Source organism: Equus quagga, chromosome 4 (assembly GCF_021613505.1).
Source record: "Equus quagga isolate Etosha38 chromosome 4, UCLA_HA_Equagga_1.0, whole genome shotgun sequence".
Taxonomy (NCBI): domain Eukaryota; kingdom Metazoa; phylum Chordata; class Mammalia; order Perissodactyla; family Equidae; genus Equus; species Equus quagga.
In genome coordinates, this window is record NC_060270.1 from 120119082 (window position 1) to 120137310 (window position 18229).

Here is an 18229-nt window from a genome sequence, read left to right on the forward strand (position 1 = left end):
ACTTGGATAGTCAATAAGCACCTCAAAATCAATAATTCCACAACAACTCAAATTATGTGCTGGAAGCTGGGTAAAAGTGACTATTTCTGAACTCTTCCTACTTGGATAGTCAATAAATACCTCAAAATCAACAATTCCCTAAGTATTTAAACTATGAGCCAGAAACTGGATATAATCTTTGACTCCTTTTTCCTTCTTTGTCACTCTCCTCCCACATTTCATCAGTTCCCAAGTCCAGTCCATTCTTTCTCTTAAACATCTCTCTAACCTGGTTCACATTATCATTTTCCATCGCCTGAATTACTGCAATACCTTCCTCCCTGAACTACCTATATCCAGGATGGACTCCTGCAACCCATTCTCCACACAACTATCAGAATGATCTTTCTACAAGAGAAGTCTGATCATGCCTCTTCCTGCTTAAAACTCCTCAGTGATTTCCCAACACTTTTAGAATAAAGTCCAAACTTCTCAACATAGTTACAAAGCCCTAAATTACCCAACTCCTTCTTAAGTCCTCAACCTCTTGTCTCTGAACTCACCACTGGCATTCTATGGCTCAAATATTTGAGTTTTTTTCAATTTCTAAAAAATTGTCCTGCTCTCTCACACCTCAGGGACATTCTCACAAGCTGTTTCTTCTGATTAAAATCTCTTCTCCTCCCCAGTCCTACCCCACCCAACTTCCTCGTGCTGTCAAATTTCCCTATCCCACCTACCTTTGCTGGTCATGTCAACTTAGGTGTCCTTTCCTCCAAGAAGCCTTTTCTGGCCCTGCTAGGGCTTAGTTCAATGCCCTTGACATGCTATTCTACCATGCCTTGTGTCTAGTCTGTTACAGCCCTTATCACACTATATTGTGGTTGTTTCTTTAACTGCCTTTTTCAATGAAGTTTAATCTTTCTAGGAGGGCTGGACCCCAGTTCCTAGCAGGATGCCCAAGATGTATTATATATACAATTGTTGTTAAAATATGGGATGCATTTTAGATCCATGGTGACAGTCTTACATACAAAACAGATACATGTTTTCATTTAATTTTCCTCATTATTCATAGAAAAAAATGCTTTAATTTTAAGATGTAAAAATACGAACTATTTTCCCTCCTGATGCACACACACAACTTTTTATCTGTTTCCTATCTGAACTTGGTGTGAAACATATTGAATTAGTATTTCATACAGTACTTTATCCTTTGATCGTTCTCCCAAATATCTACTATAAGTAATCATTGTTTCTTAGAAATCTTCAAGAAAATTGAGAAAGTGCATGAAGGTTAAGATTCCCAGGACAGATAGAATGCCAAGAGTTGGAAAAATAACCTGATTACACAGATATTTAATTCTTCAATCTTTAAAACTGAATGAATAAAGCATCATCTTTTTGAGAAATATTACTTAGAATGTGAAGTAAAGATTTGCAGATGGCCTAATGACAAAAGCTAACTTCTATATTTTTCAAGTCTACAAAAAGTTATGTAAAGTGGAGTAGGATTTAATGATATAGTTCAACTGACCTTTCTCTCCATTACTGACAAAAACACATTTATCATCAGTGATAGGATGCCTTTAGTTGGTTAAGTCATGAAAATATCACCATGTTGTCTATAGGTATCCACATGTATTTAATGTCTAGAGTGACAACTTGTGACTTTAAAAAGATACCTTCCATCTATAGCTAAAAAAGGGAAGTTTGCCTCTTGTTATAGAGGATTCTAGTTAAAAGGAGATTGTTGCTTTATTTTATGTCATTTTCCAATGGTTTACTCATAATAGAGTCACTCACAAAATTATTTTGAAATTCACAACGGTGTATGTCTACACAATCAAAAATACAAAAGGATTTGGAAAAAATTAAATTGTTTTTCAAACAGGATATCAAATAGCACGATTAAAAAATAAGAATCTGACATAAGCAAGAAATCCTTTAGTTTAGCACTTTGATCAACATAGAGAAACTCCCCCATTGTCAAACGTCTGCTTATGTTTGGCTTCATAAGAATACATTGAAACCTAATTTTCAGTTTAGCTTTGCTTCCCAATTTTTATGCATGAACTGTAGCCCCCAAAGGGTCTTCAAAAATTATGTACTAGCAATTCAAATTCGAGATACATTGATCATAACTTCAAGTTGAACAATCGTGTCATGTAATTAAATTTATGAAATATAAAGAAACATTGTAGAAGTTTACTTTTATGTTCCAGTATGCTTTTTTAGAAATGGAAACCTCTACATTTTCCTTGGCTGACTGATGCAAGTTGCAAAGCAGATTTAATAAGTCAATGTCAATTTTAGCAGCCAGTGTGAAAAAAGAGAAAATGTTCTATGTAGTAGAAAGAGCACTAAATATTTCAAATATTGGTAAGCAGCTAACTCTATTCTAACTCTGATGCCTCTCAGACCCAGCTCTAAAGCAGGTGTTCTCAGAATTCTCCATCATCACCATTCAAACGATCAACCTCTGAATAATTTTCTTATGCTCTCCTCAATCATTTTCCCTACTCTTTCTCATAAGACACCTGGTTATGGGACTTCATTTGGAGACTCTGCTAACAATATCTTTGTGATATTCTACATGACAGGATAATGAAATTTTAGTGTCTTAAATTTAGTGTCTTAAACCTAAATTATTCAAATCCTAATTATTAAAGGAATTAGGTTATTAGGTAAAATGCCATAGAGCACACTATTGGAAAGATAATAAATGCTCATTAAATAATTACCTGATTGTGTACATTGCCTGAAACATCTGATAATTATTCTAAACTAAATCTATAAAATTGACATAAAAAGTATGATTCCTAACCAGTTCTCTAGGTAGTTCTAAGAAAAGGAGATGAGATATTTTAAAGTTAGAATTACTGGGGGGCCACCCCTGTGGCTGAGTGGTTAAGTTCGCGCGCTCCTCTTCGGCGGCCCGGGGTTTCACCGGTTTGGATCCTGGGCACGGACATGGGACATGGCACCGCTCATCAGGCCATGTTGAGGTGGTGTCCCACTTGCCACAACTACAAGGACCTACAACTAAAAAAATATACAACTATATACTGGGGGGATTTGGGGAGAAAAAGCAGAAAAAAAAAAAGATTGGCAACAGTTGTTAGCTCAGGTGCCAATGTTTAAAAAAAAAAAAGAATTACTGGAATATGTGTGGCTGTTTAATCTGACATCATCCCAAAAGAAAATCCATGCACTAAATGAATCAGTTTAGTTTATTTTCCTGGAGCAAACGTTGGAAATCCACATTCCAAACAGGCAGAAAAACTTACCAATGATTGAAAGTCACAACTGATAAGATGATGCAACAGTTCTTTGGCCCTCATATAAACTGGTTCTGTGGTAGGATAAAATATGTTTTCTAAGAGACACTTAGTTTATAAAAATGGAGAATACTAATGAAAAGCAGACTCTTGAGGTTTTAAATGATCTGATTTTTCTGTTCTTCTTTTACTATGTTTGGAAGTGGACTCAGAAATTATGAAATATAAGCTTAAAGGTAGTCTGGAAGATTTCTAAACTCTATCACAAGACAATTACTGGTTGAGAGTTTTTTCTTAATAAACGAACATGATCCATCTTGTGTTTTCCTTGTCTTCTCCTTCACTATTTCCACATAGAATACTTTGTACCTGGTTCTTATTGACTGCCACTAAAATGAACCATTTTGTAGGGGGCTCTGAGAGATAAAAGTCTATTTAGTAATGAGGTTATGTCCCTACTTTTCATCAAGTAAAAGTGGAAAGCTATAAAAAATATTGAAAGAAAAATACAGCTGTGTGACTCTTGGCACAAGAGGGTGAAGCTATTCCCACCGTTTGCTTCTTTTCCCCACGTCCCCTTTCCAGTGCATATAAATTCATTGCTCTGGTGGTTTCACTTTGGGCCCCAGTTTTGACTGGATGTAAGAGCTCAAAGAAAAACACAGCTGAAAGCACTGCCTAGTGGCTTAACTCACAGCCTCAAATGATAGGCCTCCAACAGAGCCCAGCAGGCTTTGAGCAAAAAAGCTGATGGCTTAGAGCTCATTTTGCAAAGTGGAGAGTTTGAGAATAAGTCAGAAAGAGAGGCTTCGCCACAGCTGCCCTTAAGAGATTTTGCATAGCCCTACTAAAAATAAAGCTTGAGTATTCTAGTCCTCTACTATATGTAAGAAAATACATGATAGATTTCTCTGGCACTTTCAACTGACTGATTCTATGCTAGAATGCTAAAACCACAAGGAAATGACAAATTTACATGCAAAATGAAGAGCTGAGCTGCGCACAGCAATTTCTTTCACTTGTATTTGATTTACTCTTATTCTCTTCCGAAGGTCCGTAGGTCAGCGGTTGTTCTTGAACTAGTAGACCTAAAGCCCCCTATGGAAATTTTGTCCTTGACTCTGCTTACCTCTCCCTTCACCCCATATTGCCCAACCATAGATGATCTTGTCAATAGTTGTGATCCAATGGTCTCTGGAAAGAAAGATGTTCTACCTTCAAATATGTTAGATACAAAAACAGAAAATCAGCTGAAATGTGATAGTTTAGATTTCACTGCTGTCTTTGGAGATCTGATGGTAAATTCCTTTAGAGACTGTTAAAGATGGCACCCATATCCTTGTGATTTAATCTCTAGGGCACCTCAAAAAGAGGACTATGAATTGCTTTTCTCTGTTGTTATTCTTCTATATAACAGAATTAATTTTTTCCCACAAAGAATTGCTAGAAAAGTTTTTTAAAAAGCTGAGTGAAAATATACTAAGGATTTAGGATATTATCTCAGTTTTCTGCCCAGGTAGATAACCCCATTTATTAAACAGAGGAGTGGAACACATAACTGAAAGGTATGCTTAGCCTCCTTAATGGTGTTATGAAAGTAAAGTTACAACAAACTTCTCTTATCAGAAATATTTCAGGAACTATACTGCCATTATCACATTCAAAGGGAAATTAGAGTTATCAGCTGATTATGAAATGTACTCTGGTCCAGCACTGTGCATGTCTGGCTTCCACCTGTGGTTCTACTCTGTCTGTGGCCCTGAGGAATAGACTTTCTCTCTGTCCTTGAGAGAGAACTTTTTTGGGCTAGTCACTACATACAGCCCTTGTGGATGGGTCAAGAGAAGATTTACACTGATGAAGAGAAAAGACTAGAAACAGAATTTTTAAATCAGAATCTAGACAAGGTGCCTTACAAGTTCACTTGCTACCTAAAAGAAGGAAACATATAAAGAACACATCTTAAAAGAGGCATGAGTCAATATTTTAAAATTAGAAATTAGACAAGGAACATTACTACCTCAGTTTTGACCCAAAGAAAGAAATATATTTAAAAATAGCTTGTGTCTTAGAGCAGGTATGATTGTTACTTCATCTTCATTTTGGAAGGATAGTTTCACTGCCTGAAGAATTTTCGGCTGACAGATATTTTCTTTCGGTACTTTAAATGTTATGTCATTGTATTCTGGATTCAGTTGTTTTAGTCCATCTTATTATTGCTTTTTGAAGACAAATCTTTTCAATTGGTTGCTTTTAGGATTTTCTCTTTTGTCTTTGGCCTTCAGAAGTTTTGCTGTGATATGCCTATATGTGATTTTTTTTCCCTTTCTTTTTCTCCATTTTTTTTCCCCTCCTGTGCCTGTTTGGAGTTGCTAAACATCTTGGATCTGTGTCATCTGGTGTCTTGTTTTTGTTTTTGAATTCTTGGCCATTCTCTCTCTTTTCTACTTCTGGGACTCCAATTACCCTTATTTTACACCTTTGACTGTGTCGCAAGTGTCTGTTATTCTCTGTTCTGTTTTTTCCATTCACTTTTTCTCTGTGTACTTCAGTTTGTAGAATTCTACTGACCGGTCTCCCAGTTCATTAACTTGTTTGTGTCATCTGCTAGGTTCAATATGCCCTTAAAGCCATCCATTGGATTCTTAAATTAAGTTAATGTCTGTTGAAGTTCATCAAGTTGTTTCTTTTCATGGATTCTATTTCTCTGTTACTTATTTATCTCTAAATCTATTTTGTTAATGTTTCCCTTTATTTTTTTGAACATATTGGTTATAGTCTTTGACTGCTAACTTCAATATCTGAATCACCTGTGAATCTGTTTCTAATTTCTCTTAGTTATCAGTCCTATCTTTTTGTGTTTTTTAATTTTTATTGAATTCTGCACATTTGTGGTTAGGAAACTTTAGAGGCTCTGAAACACTTAAAACGTATTTTTAGACGTGTTTAAAGAGTTCACTTCTTCCTCTGCAAGGCGGACAGAGCAGGGGACTGATCACTTAATCCGATCACCAACTATCCCAGGGTGAGGCCAGATTTCGGTTTCGCTGTGATTCAGTTTACCTATGTCTTGTATCGCTTCTAGTGCTTTCAATTAAGAGTCTGCAAGTCTTTGTTTCTTTGGAATTTACGTTTTGCTTTTAAGAGGTTTTCTAACTGCTTATTCATCCACCCTGGACAGCTTCAGAATCTCTCAAACATCTTATCGGGGAGACAAGTTATATGTTTGAAGCCATTCCTGTCTTCAATTCGGTTGCTCTAGTTCCACATCATCACCAAATTCTCTTCTGGATTCTCTCTTCTCCTTCAGTGGCCCTCCGCCAGGGGCCAGATATGACTTGTCAGCCTCTCCGTCTGCAGTGTCTCTGGTCTCTGTAGTTTTCTTTCCTTCTGCAGGCCTTGATGCCTTCTGTAACTTATCCTGCTTTTCTAGTTCTGGTAAGTGGTATCATCAGCCTGCTGTGAACTGGTCCATACTATCCCAGGTAAAACCTCAACATTTAATATTAGGGCAGGATTTTCTTTTTCTGTTTGCTTTCTTAGCTCCGTGACCGTCTGTGTGATTTCTACCAGTCAGATTTGTAGTAGCTGTTCTTTCACAGCAGGCTCTCAGTGACTGTGTGCTTGGTCTTCCTGCTTGATTTCAGGAAAGCTGGTCTTTACTGTCTATTCATATGACCCTGCCTGCTCGCACTGTACCTTGAAATCCTAATTCTGGTCTTCAGGACTGAATTGCTTCTCAGAGCCCCATTCCACCTGCTGATTTTGTTCTGTTTGGGGTTTTGGATACAAAATTGCTGCCTCTACCATCTACTCCACATGCCTCTGCTTGCGCGTGTGTTAACTGAACAGCACCTTGGGCCTACCTGCTCAGATGCCACCTTAACCTGGTTCTCTGATCATAGTGTCACACTCTGGCAATAAGTCATGCATTGATCCCATAGCCTTGCTTAATTATTTTATTCTCCTAGACTCTTGTCAAGATAAATGCTAATCTTGTCTCATTTGGTTATATCTATCCACCTGTCATCCATAAACCAGTGCTGATATTTTCATAATAAACTGGAGTGCAAAACAACTGCAAAGCTGAGAGGAAATTTCGAAGGAGAAAAATTTAAAGTAGAAGATTTACTCCACTTCATTTATCAGTTTGAGTGTGCTTTGCATACATTTCCTAAATAAAGTGTGAGTCCCAGAACACGTCTGACTGTAGTTTCAACCAGGTTGTATTGTAACAGTAAAACATTTTCTCTTGACTAACTTTAAAAAGAAGAGAATCAATGGGGCTGGCCCCGTGGCCTAGTGGTGAAGTTGGTGTGCTCTGCTGCAGGCGGCCCAGTGTTTCATTGGTTCATGTCCTGGGCGCGGACATGACACTGCTCATCGAGCCACGCTGAGGCGGTGTCCCACATGCCACAACTAGCAGGACCTGCAACGAAGAATATACAACTGTGTACTGGGGGACTTTGGGGATAAAAAGGAAAAAAATAAAATCTTTAAAAAAAAATAAATAAATAAAAGAAGAGAATTAAAAGCATTCTCTCAATATTTCAGAGAAGCTTCCTGTAGAGAAGAGAGTACATTCTGCTTTTAAACAAAAACAAAACCACAAGCTAAGCCTTTCATAATCCAGCAAAACACACAGCCTGGCTGTGAAAACAGCCTCTCCTCGCCTGAATACTGTGAAGGTTACTGAGGAAATGGATGGGGAAGATGCAGCAGTTGTTTCAAGCACCAGCTCAACAGGGTGGAAAAAGAAATGGGGAAAGAATATGCGCATGGTTGAGAATTTTTCTGCAATTTTGTTAACATTTTCTGTACGAAATGTGTTATTAGTGTCTCCTGAGGGAAGAAAAACTAATTTAGATGCTGCCTAGTGGGTAAGGGTTTTGATATTGTAGTGTTTTCTCTTTAGTTAGTGGATGAGGGGACATGAAGAGGTGAGGAATCAATACTTACTATGTCATACGGCAGCTGGATTATTGTGCCTTAATGAGGGCCTTTTTCAGTGCAGAGCTAGATAGGGAGAGTCGTAATATTCATAAGGAGTAGTCCTGGTTTTCCTTGGTAACCATATAGCACCACCTCATCATTTGCAGTATTTCCATTGATTAACATTTAAAAAGAATAAAAATCATCCAAGAAATTATTATTTTGTCACCATGCTTCGCAAACTTACATGGCCTCTAATTTCAATCCAAACTTTGGTGTGAAAGCACATGGAATTCTTACAGCTATGCTGGATGCGTCTCGCTGCCTTAGAAAACACTTAGAAAATGTTTTTTAATAAAAAACTTGACTAGCATATAGGAGTGAATGTTGCTGGCTAAATAATGACCTCTTCACATGTATTCTCACTCTTCAAATATACTTAAACTATTTGCTTTGGGATATAAATATGTATATGAGATGTTTTAGATTTAGTGGAGATGGATGGTTAATATTTTATAAAGCTCTTTTTAAAATGTAATAGTAGAATGATTCATGCTATATATTTTTCTTATATTTTTGAAAAAATTGTAAAACGTCAATTGTAGATTGGTCATTTTTTAATGATAAATTGGTAGAAAAAGTATTTAATGACACTGTACCTAACAAAAATTTTGCAATAGAAATAAAAATTTTACCTTTTTTTTCTTTATAGTTTAAAGTAATTCAGGAAATTAGTCTTAATTTTTTCCCAGGATTGATTTTAAGGAGAGGTTTTGAATAATTACACTTTAGGTGTAAAATAGTCAATGTCCTGTCCTCTTGCAATCACTGTCTTGAGAAGGATCTGTCTGCAGAGCCACTGTCTTATGTTGCTTAATATGGGATCGAGGCAATAATTCTTTCAGTTATTAGTAAAAATGTAAAAATTATGGAAATTTCTATAAGTTAATGGATTGAATGCTTAATTCCTCCCACAATAAAAAAATTTAATAGGCAGGAAATTAAGAAACCTTGAATCAGTTTTCAATCAGGTTTTTGTTAATGTGACATAAGCAGTCAATTTATCATATGAATTGAGCCTACACAGCAGAGAGGTTGGTGCTGTCTTCGTGTGTTGGTCAACTAGAATATTAGGTGTTCCACATACAAAATTTCTCTACATTTTGGAATTTGTTTCACTTGACTTTATAAGCATTTCTTTATATAGGCTTCAATATATACTAGTTAGAGCATGAAGGAAGTAGGTAAAAATCTCACGTATATCTACAAAGGAATAATCCAATAGAAACCTCAATGTAGAAGGCAAAGAGATATTTAAAAGAGGCCGTTCCAATGTTCGTTTTTGACCTTCCTTTGGTAGTGATTAGATGGTTTTTGTCACAATGCTGCAAGGAAGAAAAGCTACATACACAGAATCTATCCCACTACAGTTAAATGATGAGGTGGACAAATTGGTTCAAATGAGTGCCATTGACCACAAAAACAGTTTAAAAGTGATATTTGTAATAACATTTTACACATCTTTAGGTGACCAGTCTTGGCTCCATGCCAAAGTGATCAGATAAAATAAGTATTAATGAAAACAAACCTATAGTCTCCTCCATGGAAAGAAAAGAATGTAGGGAAATCTTAATTTCCTTCCTCTTGTTAGACCAGATATACTTGCCTCTAATCCTATCAGCTAATAGTTATGTTTGGACAATGCCAAAGGAATGCCTTGATAAATGCAATAATCAAGCTGATTTCTTTTCTGTGACTTGTCATCACACACAATGATGGTGGTTTTGTGAAATTCAATCCTACTTTAGTGAATTCTACTGGACTGGTTTATGATTGGCCACACTGCCTTCTCCTTTGACACTCCCCTCCCATCAGTAAGACAAATGTGATATCATTGCAACAACACAGTAGAGGGCCACTTCGTTGCTTCAACCTGCCATTCTGTAAATTGAGGAAAGGAAATTATCCAATGCATTTTGGGATTAATATTTCTGTTTTGGTCATTTGGTGTAAAATTAACTGAAATCACAAAATATGAAGTTTTTCTTAATGTGTTCTAATATTTTCAGTAAAGTAAAATTATTATATGATTATATAACAAGCATATATGATTATAATTTGTTGACTAAAATAGACTAAATTCCTGTCAGCTAGTTAGACCAGCTCCCAAATGAGTGAACTGGAAAAAAGTCACGTGTTTGAATCCTAAATAAAATGTGATGTTTCCCATTTTTAATACTCCTGCAAAATTTAGAATAGAGAAGAAATAGAAGTTATTTTGGAATCATGCAAAACAGGCTTCCTTTTACCTAGTTTCTCCCAATGGTAACATCTTATGTAACTACAGTACCATAATAAAACCATGAAATTGACATTGCTGCCATGTATGTTTATAGTTCTATGCTATTTTATCATGTGTAGAGTCTTGAACCTACCATTGAAATAAAAAAACAGAACTACCTCATGACCACAAAGATCTCCCTCTTGCTCTACTTTATAGTGATATCCACCCCTTTGTCTCCTACCAACCCTAATGCCTAGCAACAACTTATCTCTTCTCCATCTCTATAATTTCATCATTCAATAATGTGATGCAAGTTGAATTACATAGTATGTGACCTTTTGAGATTTACTTTTGTTCATTCAGCATATTGCCCTTGTGTATAATTAAGTCATTTTGGTTTTTATCCACTGTGCCAATCTCTGTCTTTTAATTAGTGTATTTAGGTCAATTGTATTTAACATAATTACTCATATGTTAGGGCCTAAGTCTGCCAGTATAGTTTTTTTTTCTGGCTTTTCTGTTTTTTTGTTTCTGTTTTCTTTTTTCTACCTTCCTGTAGGTTACTTGAACATTTTTTATAATTCCATTTTGATTTATCTATTATGTTTGTAAATGTATCTTCTTCTACAGATTATTTAGTGAATGCTTTATTACATATATATAATTTATCACAGTCCCCTGGTACTAACATTTTGTTACTTTGAGTGAAGTATAGAAACTTTATCCTCCTTTAAGTCTCTTTACTTTCTCTCATTTATAATATGATTTTTTAAAGTATTTCCTCTACATTGAGAACCGTATCAGGCAACATTAAAATTTTTCTATCAGTCATCAACTATAATGTAGAAAACTCAAGATGAGAAGCAAAGTCTATGATATTTACCCATATGTTTTCTCTTTCCATCATTCTTGCTGATGTTCCAAGATTACTTTTGTTTCTTGGTGAGGAATATTGGCCCCAAGCTAACATTGTTGCCAATTTTCCTCTTTTTTTTGCAGGAGGAAGATTTTCCCTGAACTAACATCCATGCCAATATTCCTCTATTTTGTACATGGAATACTGCCACAGCATGGCTTGATGAGTGGTGTGTAGGTCTGTCCCTGGTATCTAAACCCGTGAACCCTGGGCTGCCAAAGCAGAGTGCACAAACTTAACCACTATGCCACCAGGCTGGCCCGCAAGATTTCTTTTTAAGTCATTTCCCTTCTGATTAGAAAACTTCCTTAAGCCATTCTTTTAGGATAGGTCTGCTAGTGACAAATTCTCTTAGTTTTCCTTCATCTAATGTTATCTTTATCTCCCCTTCATTCTTGAAGCATAACTTCACTGGATATGTAATTGCAAAGCTGACAGTTTTGTTCAGCACTTAAAAAATGTTGTGCCACTTCCTCCTGGGCTTCATGGATCTAATGAAAAATTGCTGTTATTCAAATCGCTTTTCCCTATTTGTAAGGTGTCATTTCTCTCTGGCTGCCTCATTGCCACTAGATAGTTGTGAAAGTGCCACCTTCTCATTTGGCTTCCACAAACTGGAAGGAAGAAGAGCAGCTAAGGTATAAAAGTTTTCTGTGTTTTAGAAAGTAGGTGTCCCTCTCCTGATCGTTAGATTAGAGAAAGTAGGCTTTCTCGGGAGCTTGTTTTTTCTTGTCTGTTGCTATTTGCGTTTCTGGATTGCCAGCTTCTCCAGCATCCAGTCAAGGATATAAAAGTCAGAAGGAAACCTAGAGAACTCGCTGCTGTGATGTCTCTCAGATCAAAGGTCCTGGTCTGCTTTCTTCTCTCTGCATTTTTGAGTCTCCTTATGTTTGTTTTACATATAATGCTCAAGGTTTTTAAGCTATATGTGCCCACCCTGGAGATTTTCATCTCTATTGAGTTTTTTATTTCCGTGATTAAATTTTATATTTCTAATTGTTTCTTTTTATATCCACCTGTTTTTGTTTCACTGTAGCTAATTTTGTTTCAACATTTCCTGATTTTTAAAAAATGGATATGCTATCTCTCTTTGTGGGTACCAAATATTAAAGACATTTTCTAGTTGCTCTGAAGTTTTCATTTCATCTGGAGGGAATTCACCTTCCAATTGCTTTTTTGGCACTAATTCTTTTTTTTTTGAGGAAGATTAGCTAACATCTACCGCCTGAGCTAACATCTGCTGCCAATCCTCCTCTTTTTGCTGAGGAAGACTGGCCCTGAGCTAACATCCGTGGCCATCTTCCTCTACTTTATATGTGGGACACCTACCACAGCATGGCTTGCCAAGCGGTGCCACGTCTGCACCCGGGATCTGAACCGGCGAACCCCAGGCCTCCAAAGCGGAACATGTGAACTTAACCGATATGCCACCGGGCTGGCCCCTGGTGATAATTCTTAAATGTTCCTTTTCTTCTTGTGTTTTGAGATTTTAATTTTCAACACAGAATGAAGAGAATTTCCCCTTCTATGCTTACCTTTCCTTGTTAATGTTCTTGAGTCTTTCTCCATTCAACACTACACAGTTTTAATCTAGAATCAGGTCTTAATTTGGACCCCAGGACTCCTGGTCCATGGTGATATTAGAAATGGAGCAGATGTGGTCACTGAGTCCATGGTGGCTTATCCCAAGTTATCCATTTTCTCCTGTCTCTCTGGTTACATGGATCAGCACTTTTTCCCAGCATAGCATATACCCTGCGTACATTAAATTTGACTTTATCTGCCAACTTATTTTTAATTTCTCTTATGATATATGTTGTCCTTGCCCATCTCTAGAAACCAACAGAGCAAAGTCTTATATCCTTGTTTTCCCTCTAAGATTCACTTTTGAACCACTTAAGCAATATTTATAAGAATTTGAATATCGGTACCATGAGCCCCGCTTTGGTTCTAATCAGCAAGCCTGGCTTTTGTTGCTTCCTTCACGTGAAGTCAATCGTTTTACTCATGGATAAGAACTCTCAGCTGACTCTGCCTGCTTCTCGATCCAAAGGCTTTCAGGCCATGGTTTCTTACCTGATTATTGCATTTTGCTTTTCTCATGTTATGGTCCATAGAGATGTTTTGACTACTTGTTGACTGTGATTGCGTCATTTTGGTCATCTCTTTTTATATTTAATCTGCCGTTACTATTGCTTTTGAGCAGAGGAATCTTTAAAGCATGAACTTACAACATTCTGTTTATTGGAAGTACTCCAGTTTCCACTAAACTGACTTTTTCTCTCACATTTCCAAAATAACTGCCTAAAATAAAGACTCAAGTCAATCTGTTATCTTAGTTCATCGAAGGTCTGTATCTTTCGGTATTATTCTAGAAATTGGTTCTCTCTTTACCAAAGCATTCTATATATGAGTCAGTGCTCTTCTGCAGCCAATATCCTGAATAAGTCATGTGTTTCCATAGGTTTAGATATTGTCTGAGGCTGATATCTATAAAAACATACGTTAAATTTTACTTTCTCTTCCGCTTATTTTTAATTTCTCTTATTATGATATATATTGTCCTTGCCTCAGATATCTTCTCAACCTCTGGAATCCAACAGAACAAAGTCAAATATCCTTGTTTTTCCTCCAAGATTCATTTGTGAACCACTTAGGCAACATTTATAAGAATTTGAGAGCCTTCACCATGGCACAGGAATCTGAGTGCCTTGGACCTAGCAAGCTGATTTCAGGAAACGGAAGTCATGTCCTTTGCCTTAACAAGACTGCAAACCAAATACTTGTTTGTTAAAACTATTTATTTAGCACCTAATATGAGTAAGTAACTTCACTACAATTGTGTTTTGTAATATAGAGAAGCAGAAAAAAGAAGGTCTTATTTTATGAAACATAGGCATTAAAATGTTTATTTGATAAGCTGTTATGTGTCAACCATGCTACTATCCTAAGAGCTGTGGAAGAATTGAAAATTGAGGCTAATCTTCATTCCTTTATAGGTTATTATGGAGAAAAAACACTAATGACCATAGTACAGGGTATATAACGATGAATATTATAAGACTGGCATAGAGAAAGTGCTATGGGTATTGGGCAGAGGAAGCTGACTTTCAATTGGGAGTAAGGGAGGCATGAACTGGGAAAGATTTCTCAGAGGAGATGCCATTTGAACAGAACTTAGAAGAATGGTAGTATTGTATGAGGGAAGGAGCATTCTGAGAATGAGGAACAAACACACAGGATGAGCAAACTGGAGGATATATATAATCAAATCGTACTGCTAGTATTTTCTTTTATACTTTGTTCCTTCTCTTTCCACGTGTAATCAGTAAATAAATCAAAGTAGAGAGTTCTCATTATCATTGGACTTGTTTAAAAATCATTTCACTCCTTGTTTTTTCCACTAATATATCTTTGCTTGCTTCAGCTAATTGAACTTTAAAATCTTTTCTTCATATCCTTAATTCCACCTTTTTTCTCTATCTCTTTACAGTTAACATTTAAAAAAATTACGTATGTTTTTAATAACACATTTTTTTATTAAACTTCTTTTCACTTACATTATCTGCTTTCTAATAATGACTATATGGCGTTCTTCAAATCACATAGAGAATCCTGACAGTAACAACAAAAACATATTCACAGGGTGATTTCTATTTGCGTTTAGTGCTTTTTCTTTTTTTTTTTTCTCAAGTTTTTATTGCTAGACACTTTTTTTAGACGAGTTTTAGATTTACATGAAAATAGAACAGAGGTCCCCTATTAATAATGTATTACATTAGCCATTAAAGTGTTACATCGTCACAATTAATGACTCAATATTAACATATAATTATTAACTGAAGTCCATAGTTTATTCAGATTTTCTTAGTTTTTACCCCATGCCCTTCTTCTGTTCGAGAATCTCAAACAGGATTCCCTGTTACATTTGGTTATTGTGTCTCCTTGGGTTCCTCTTGGCTATGACAGTTCCTTAGACTTTGTTTTTGATGACTATATTAGTCAGGGTTCTTCAGAGAAACAGAACCAGTAGGATATATAGAAAGAGATTTACTCTAAGAGATTGACCCTGTGATAACAAAGGCTGAGAAGTTCCACAAGCTGTCATCTGCAAGCTAAAGGCCCAGGAAAACCAATGGTATAGTGCCAATCCAAATGCAAAGTCCTGAGAACCAGGGGGCCCGATGGTGTAAGTCCTGGTTCAAGTCTGAAGGCCCAACGGACTTGAATCAGGACTTGTACCATCGGTCCCCTTGGTTCTTAGGCCTTTAGATTTGTATTTAGCTTCTTCCTTTTTCTCTTCTTCCTTAAGTTGTAAAGTTAGGTTGCTGATTTGAAATCTTTCTTATGTTTTAATGTGGGCGGTTATCGCCATAAATTTTCCTCTTAGCACTGCTTTCACTGTGTTCCTTAAGCTTTCAAATATTGTGTTTATGATTTTTTCCTTTGATCCATTGGTTAAGAATGTAGTGTTTAACTTCCACAAATTTATGAATTTTACAGTTTTACTTCTGTTATTGGTTTCCAACTTTATCTTGTTGTGGTTGGAGAAGACACTTTCATGATATCTATGTTTTGAAATCTATTGAGATTTAATTTGTGGGCTCACATATAGAAAAATATATAGAAAAGAGGATGCTGCTCTCTCAGAGTCAGAGTGATTGGGCTGAGTGGAAAGGGAAGTTTGTTCTGCTTAGCGGCAAGCTGGAGGAGATACAACAGAGGCTATGGGCAGTAGCCAGTGGCAGCAAAATCCATGAGAAGAGGAGGTTTTTTATGCCTTGGTACTGTGGGGTTGATGACACCAGCAGCTGTTCTAAGCGCCATTTCCCTGGTCCCTTTTCTGGACTGCTGGAAGGTGGGCAGTCTGGGATTTCAGGAGGGATACTTTTTTTTTTGTGGGAGGGAAGAAGATTGGCCCTGACCTAACATCTGTTGCCTGTCCTTCCTCTTTTTGCTTGAAGAAGATTGCCACTGAGCTAACCTCTGTGCCCAGCTCCCTCTATTTTGTATGTGGGATGCCACCACAGCATGGCTTGATGAGTGGTGCAGAGTTGGCACCCAGGATCTGAAACTGCAAACCCCAGGCCACCACAGAGGAGCTTGTGAACTTAACCACTATGCCTCCGGGTGGCCCCGAGGGATGCTTATTTTACTGCCTTTTTTAAACCTTTGGAAGAAGGTTGTCTCAGAAGGAAACCATCCCCTTTACCCTTGCTTTCCCTATCAGCCATTATGCTAAGCCATGGATATTACATAATCATAGGCAATTATTAAATCATTTTGATCTATGTAATTGAAAATGTTAATATGCATATTATAAGGAAGAATGTCACCTTTCTAATAAATTACATCCACTTTTCTTGCAGAAATAGATGAGAAGAGGGTGACCAACACACAAGCAGAAGTAAGTTTTCTTATATTTTCTATAAATGTGTTCAAATCAATTAAAAACACAATTAGTTTGATTAGATGTGATACAAAATATGATATCAATGTAACTGTGATTAAAAACAATTTAGTTTGCTTTTCCTGACTGAATAAATAGTAAAATGGTGTCATTAAATCTCTGCCTCTAGGTTACCCTTGTTTCTCTACCTATGAAATACTAACCCCTGAAAAAACTTCTAAAATAAACCATTGCCTTTAGAGGCAAGATATGGTATTGATAATTTTCTTTTCTTTTCTTTTTTTTTTGAGGAGGATTAGCCATGAGCTAACATCTCCCCCCAATCCTCCTCTTTTTGCTGAGGAAGATTGGCCCCTAGCTAACATCTGTGCCCATCGTCCTCTACTTTATATGTGGGATGCCTGCCACAGCATAGCTTAATAAGCTGTGCATAGGTCTGCACCTGGGATACAAACCCATGAACCCTAGGCCGCCAAAGTGGAGTATGTAAACTTAACTGCTGCGCCACCGGGCTGGTACAAGTATTTATAATTGTAATTGAGTGGCTGGATCTATATGACCACCACAGGCTGGGGTCAGCCAATATTGGAATCCTGGAGCAAGAAGATGGGGACAGTCACCTCATAAAGGGTCTTCTGGGGAATGGAGCCAAGAGCAAACCCTGAGGCCAGAGTCTCCACATATACATGTAGGAATTAAGATAGAAAATATGAACCGGGGGAGGCTAGGAGAGCTGGTAATGTAGAATATATAGAAGATAAGGAAGTGAGTAAACTTGCACCCAGAAATGGAACAAATAGTGAGTAGGACGTGTGCAGATTTAATAGTCAATTCCCATGGCCGATGAGCAGGCATATAGAAACACTCAGAGGAAAATGTAGAAAGAACAGAATACTAAAAAGTCTCTCTCAAGACTTTTCTAAAAATTTACTGGGGTTGAAAATGCTTTGAAAACTAAACTCTTAAATGAATATAAAGTATTTTTCATTACTTAATAAGTTTTACCCCTATGTTACTGAACAAACTTTTCTGTAGAATTAGTTTTCTACTTGAAATTAATTTTCTACTTGATTTTTTGAACATGTATGGAAATAAACATAAAAGAAATCCCAGAAGTGATTGCTTCTCAAAATCAATCAGACGTGACTGAATATCAGTTGAGTGACCGGATGTATATGTATAGCATAGTCGAAGTACAAGGAAATATCAATCATCCACATGTTTAGGTTAGTGAAGAGCTGCCCTGCCTGCACCTGTGCATGATAGAGGGTACCAAAACATTCTGTTCTAGAGCAATTTGCTTGTACCATTTGCTGGGTTGATATGGATTTGGCAACTATTTTGTTGAATTTTTCACTTTTTAATAGATTGTATTTGCGTCTGGTAAATACCAACATCTTGATGATACGTTCGAGGGCAATTAAGCT

The 18229-nt window shown here is 36.7% G+C and overlaps 1 protein-coding gene across 1 annotated transcript in view; it reads left to right on the plus strand.

Moving 5' to 3' along the window:
* Window positions 1-18229, plus strand: part of PPP1R1C (protein phosphatase 1 regulatory inhibitor subunit 1C) — a 107426-nt gene that overhangs the window by 38763 nt on the left and 50434 nt on the right. The window contains exon 3 of the mRNA XM_046657876.1: window positions 16762-16799. Within this exon, the coding sequence (XP_046513832.1) occupies window positions 16762-16799 (38 nt within the window). The remainder of the gene's footprint in view (window positions 1-16761; window positions 16800-18229) is intronic.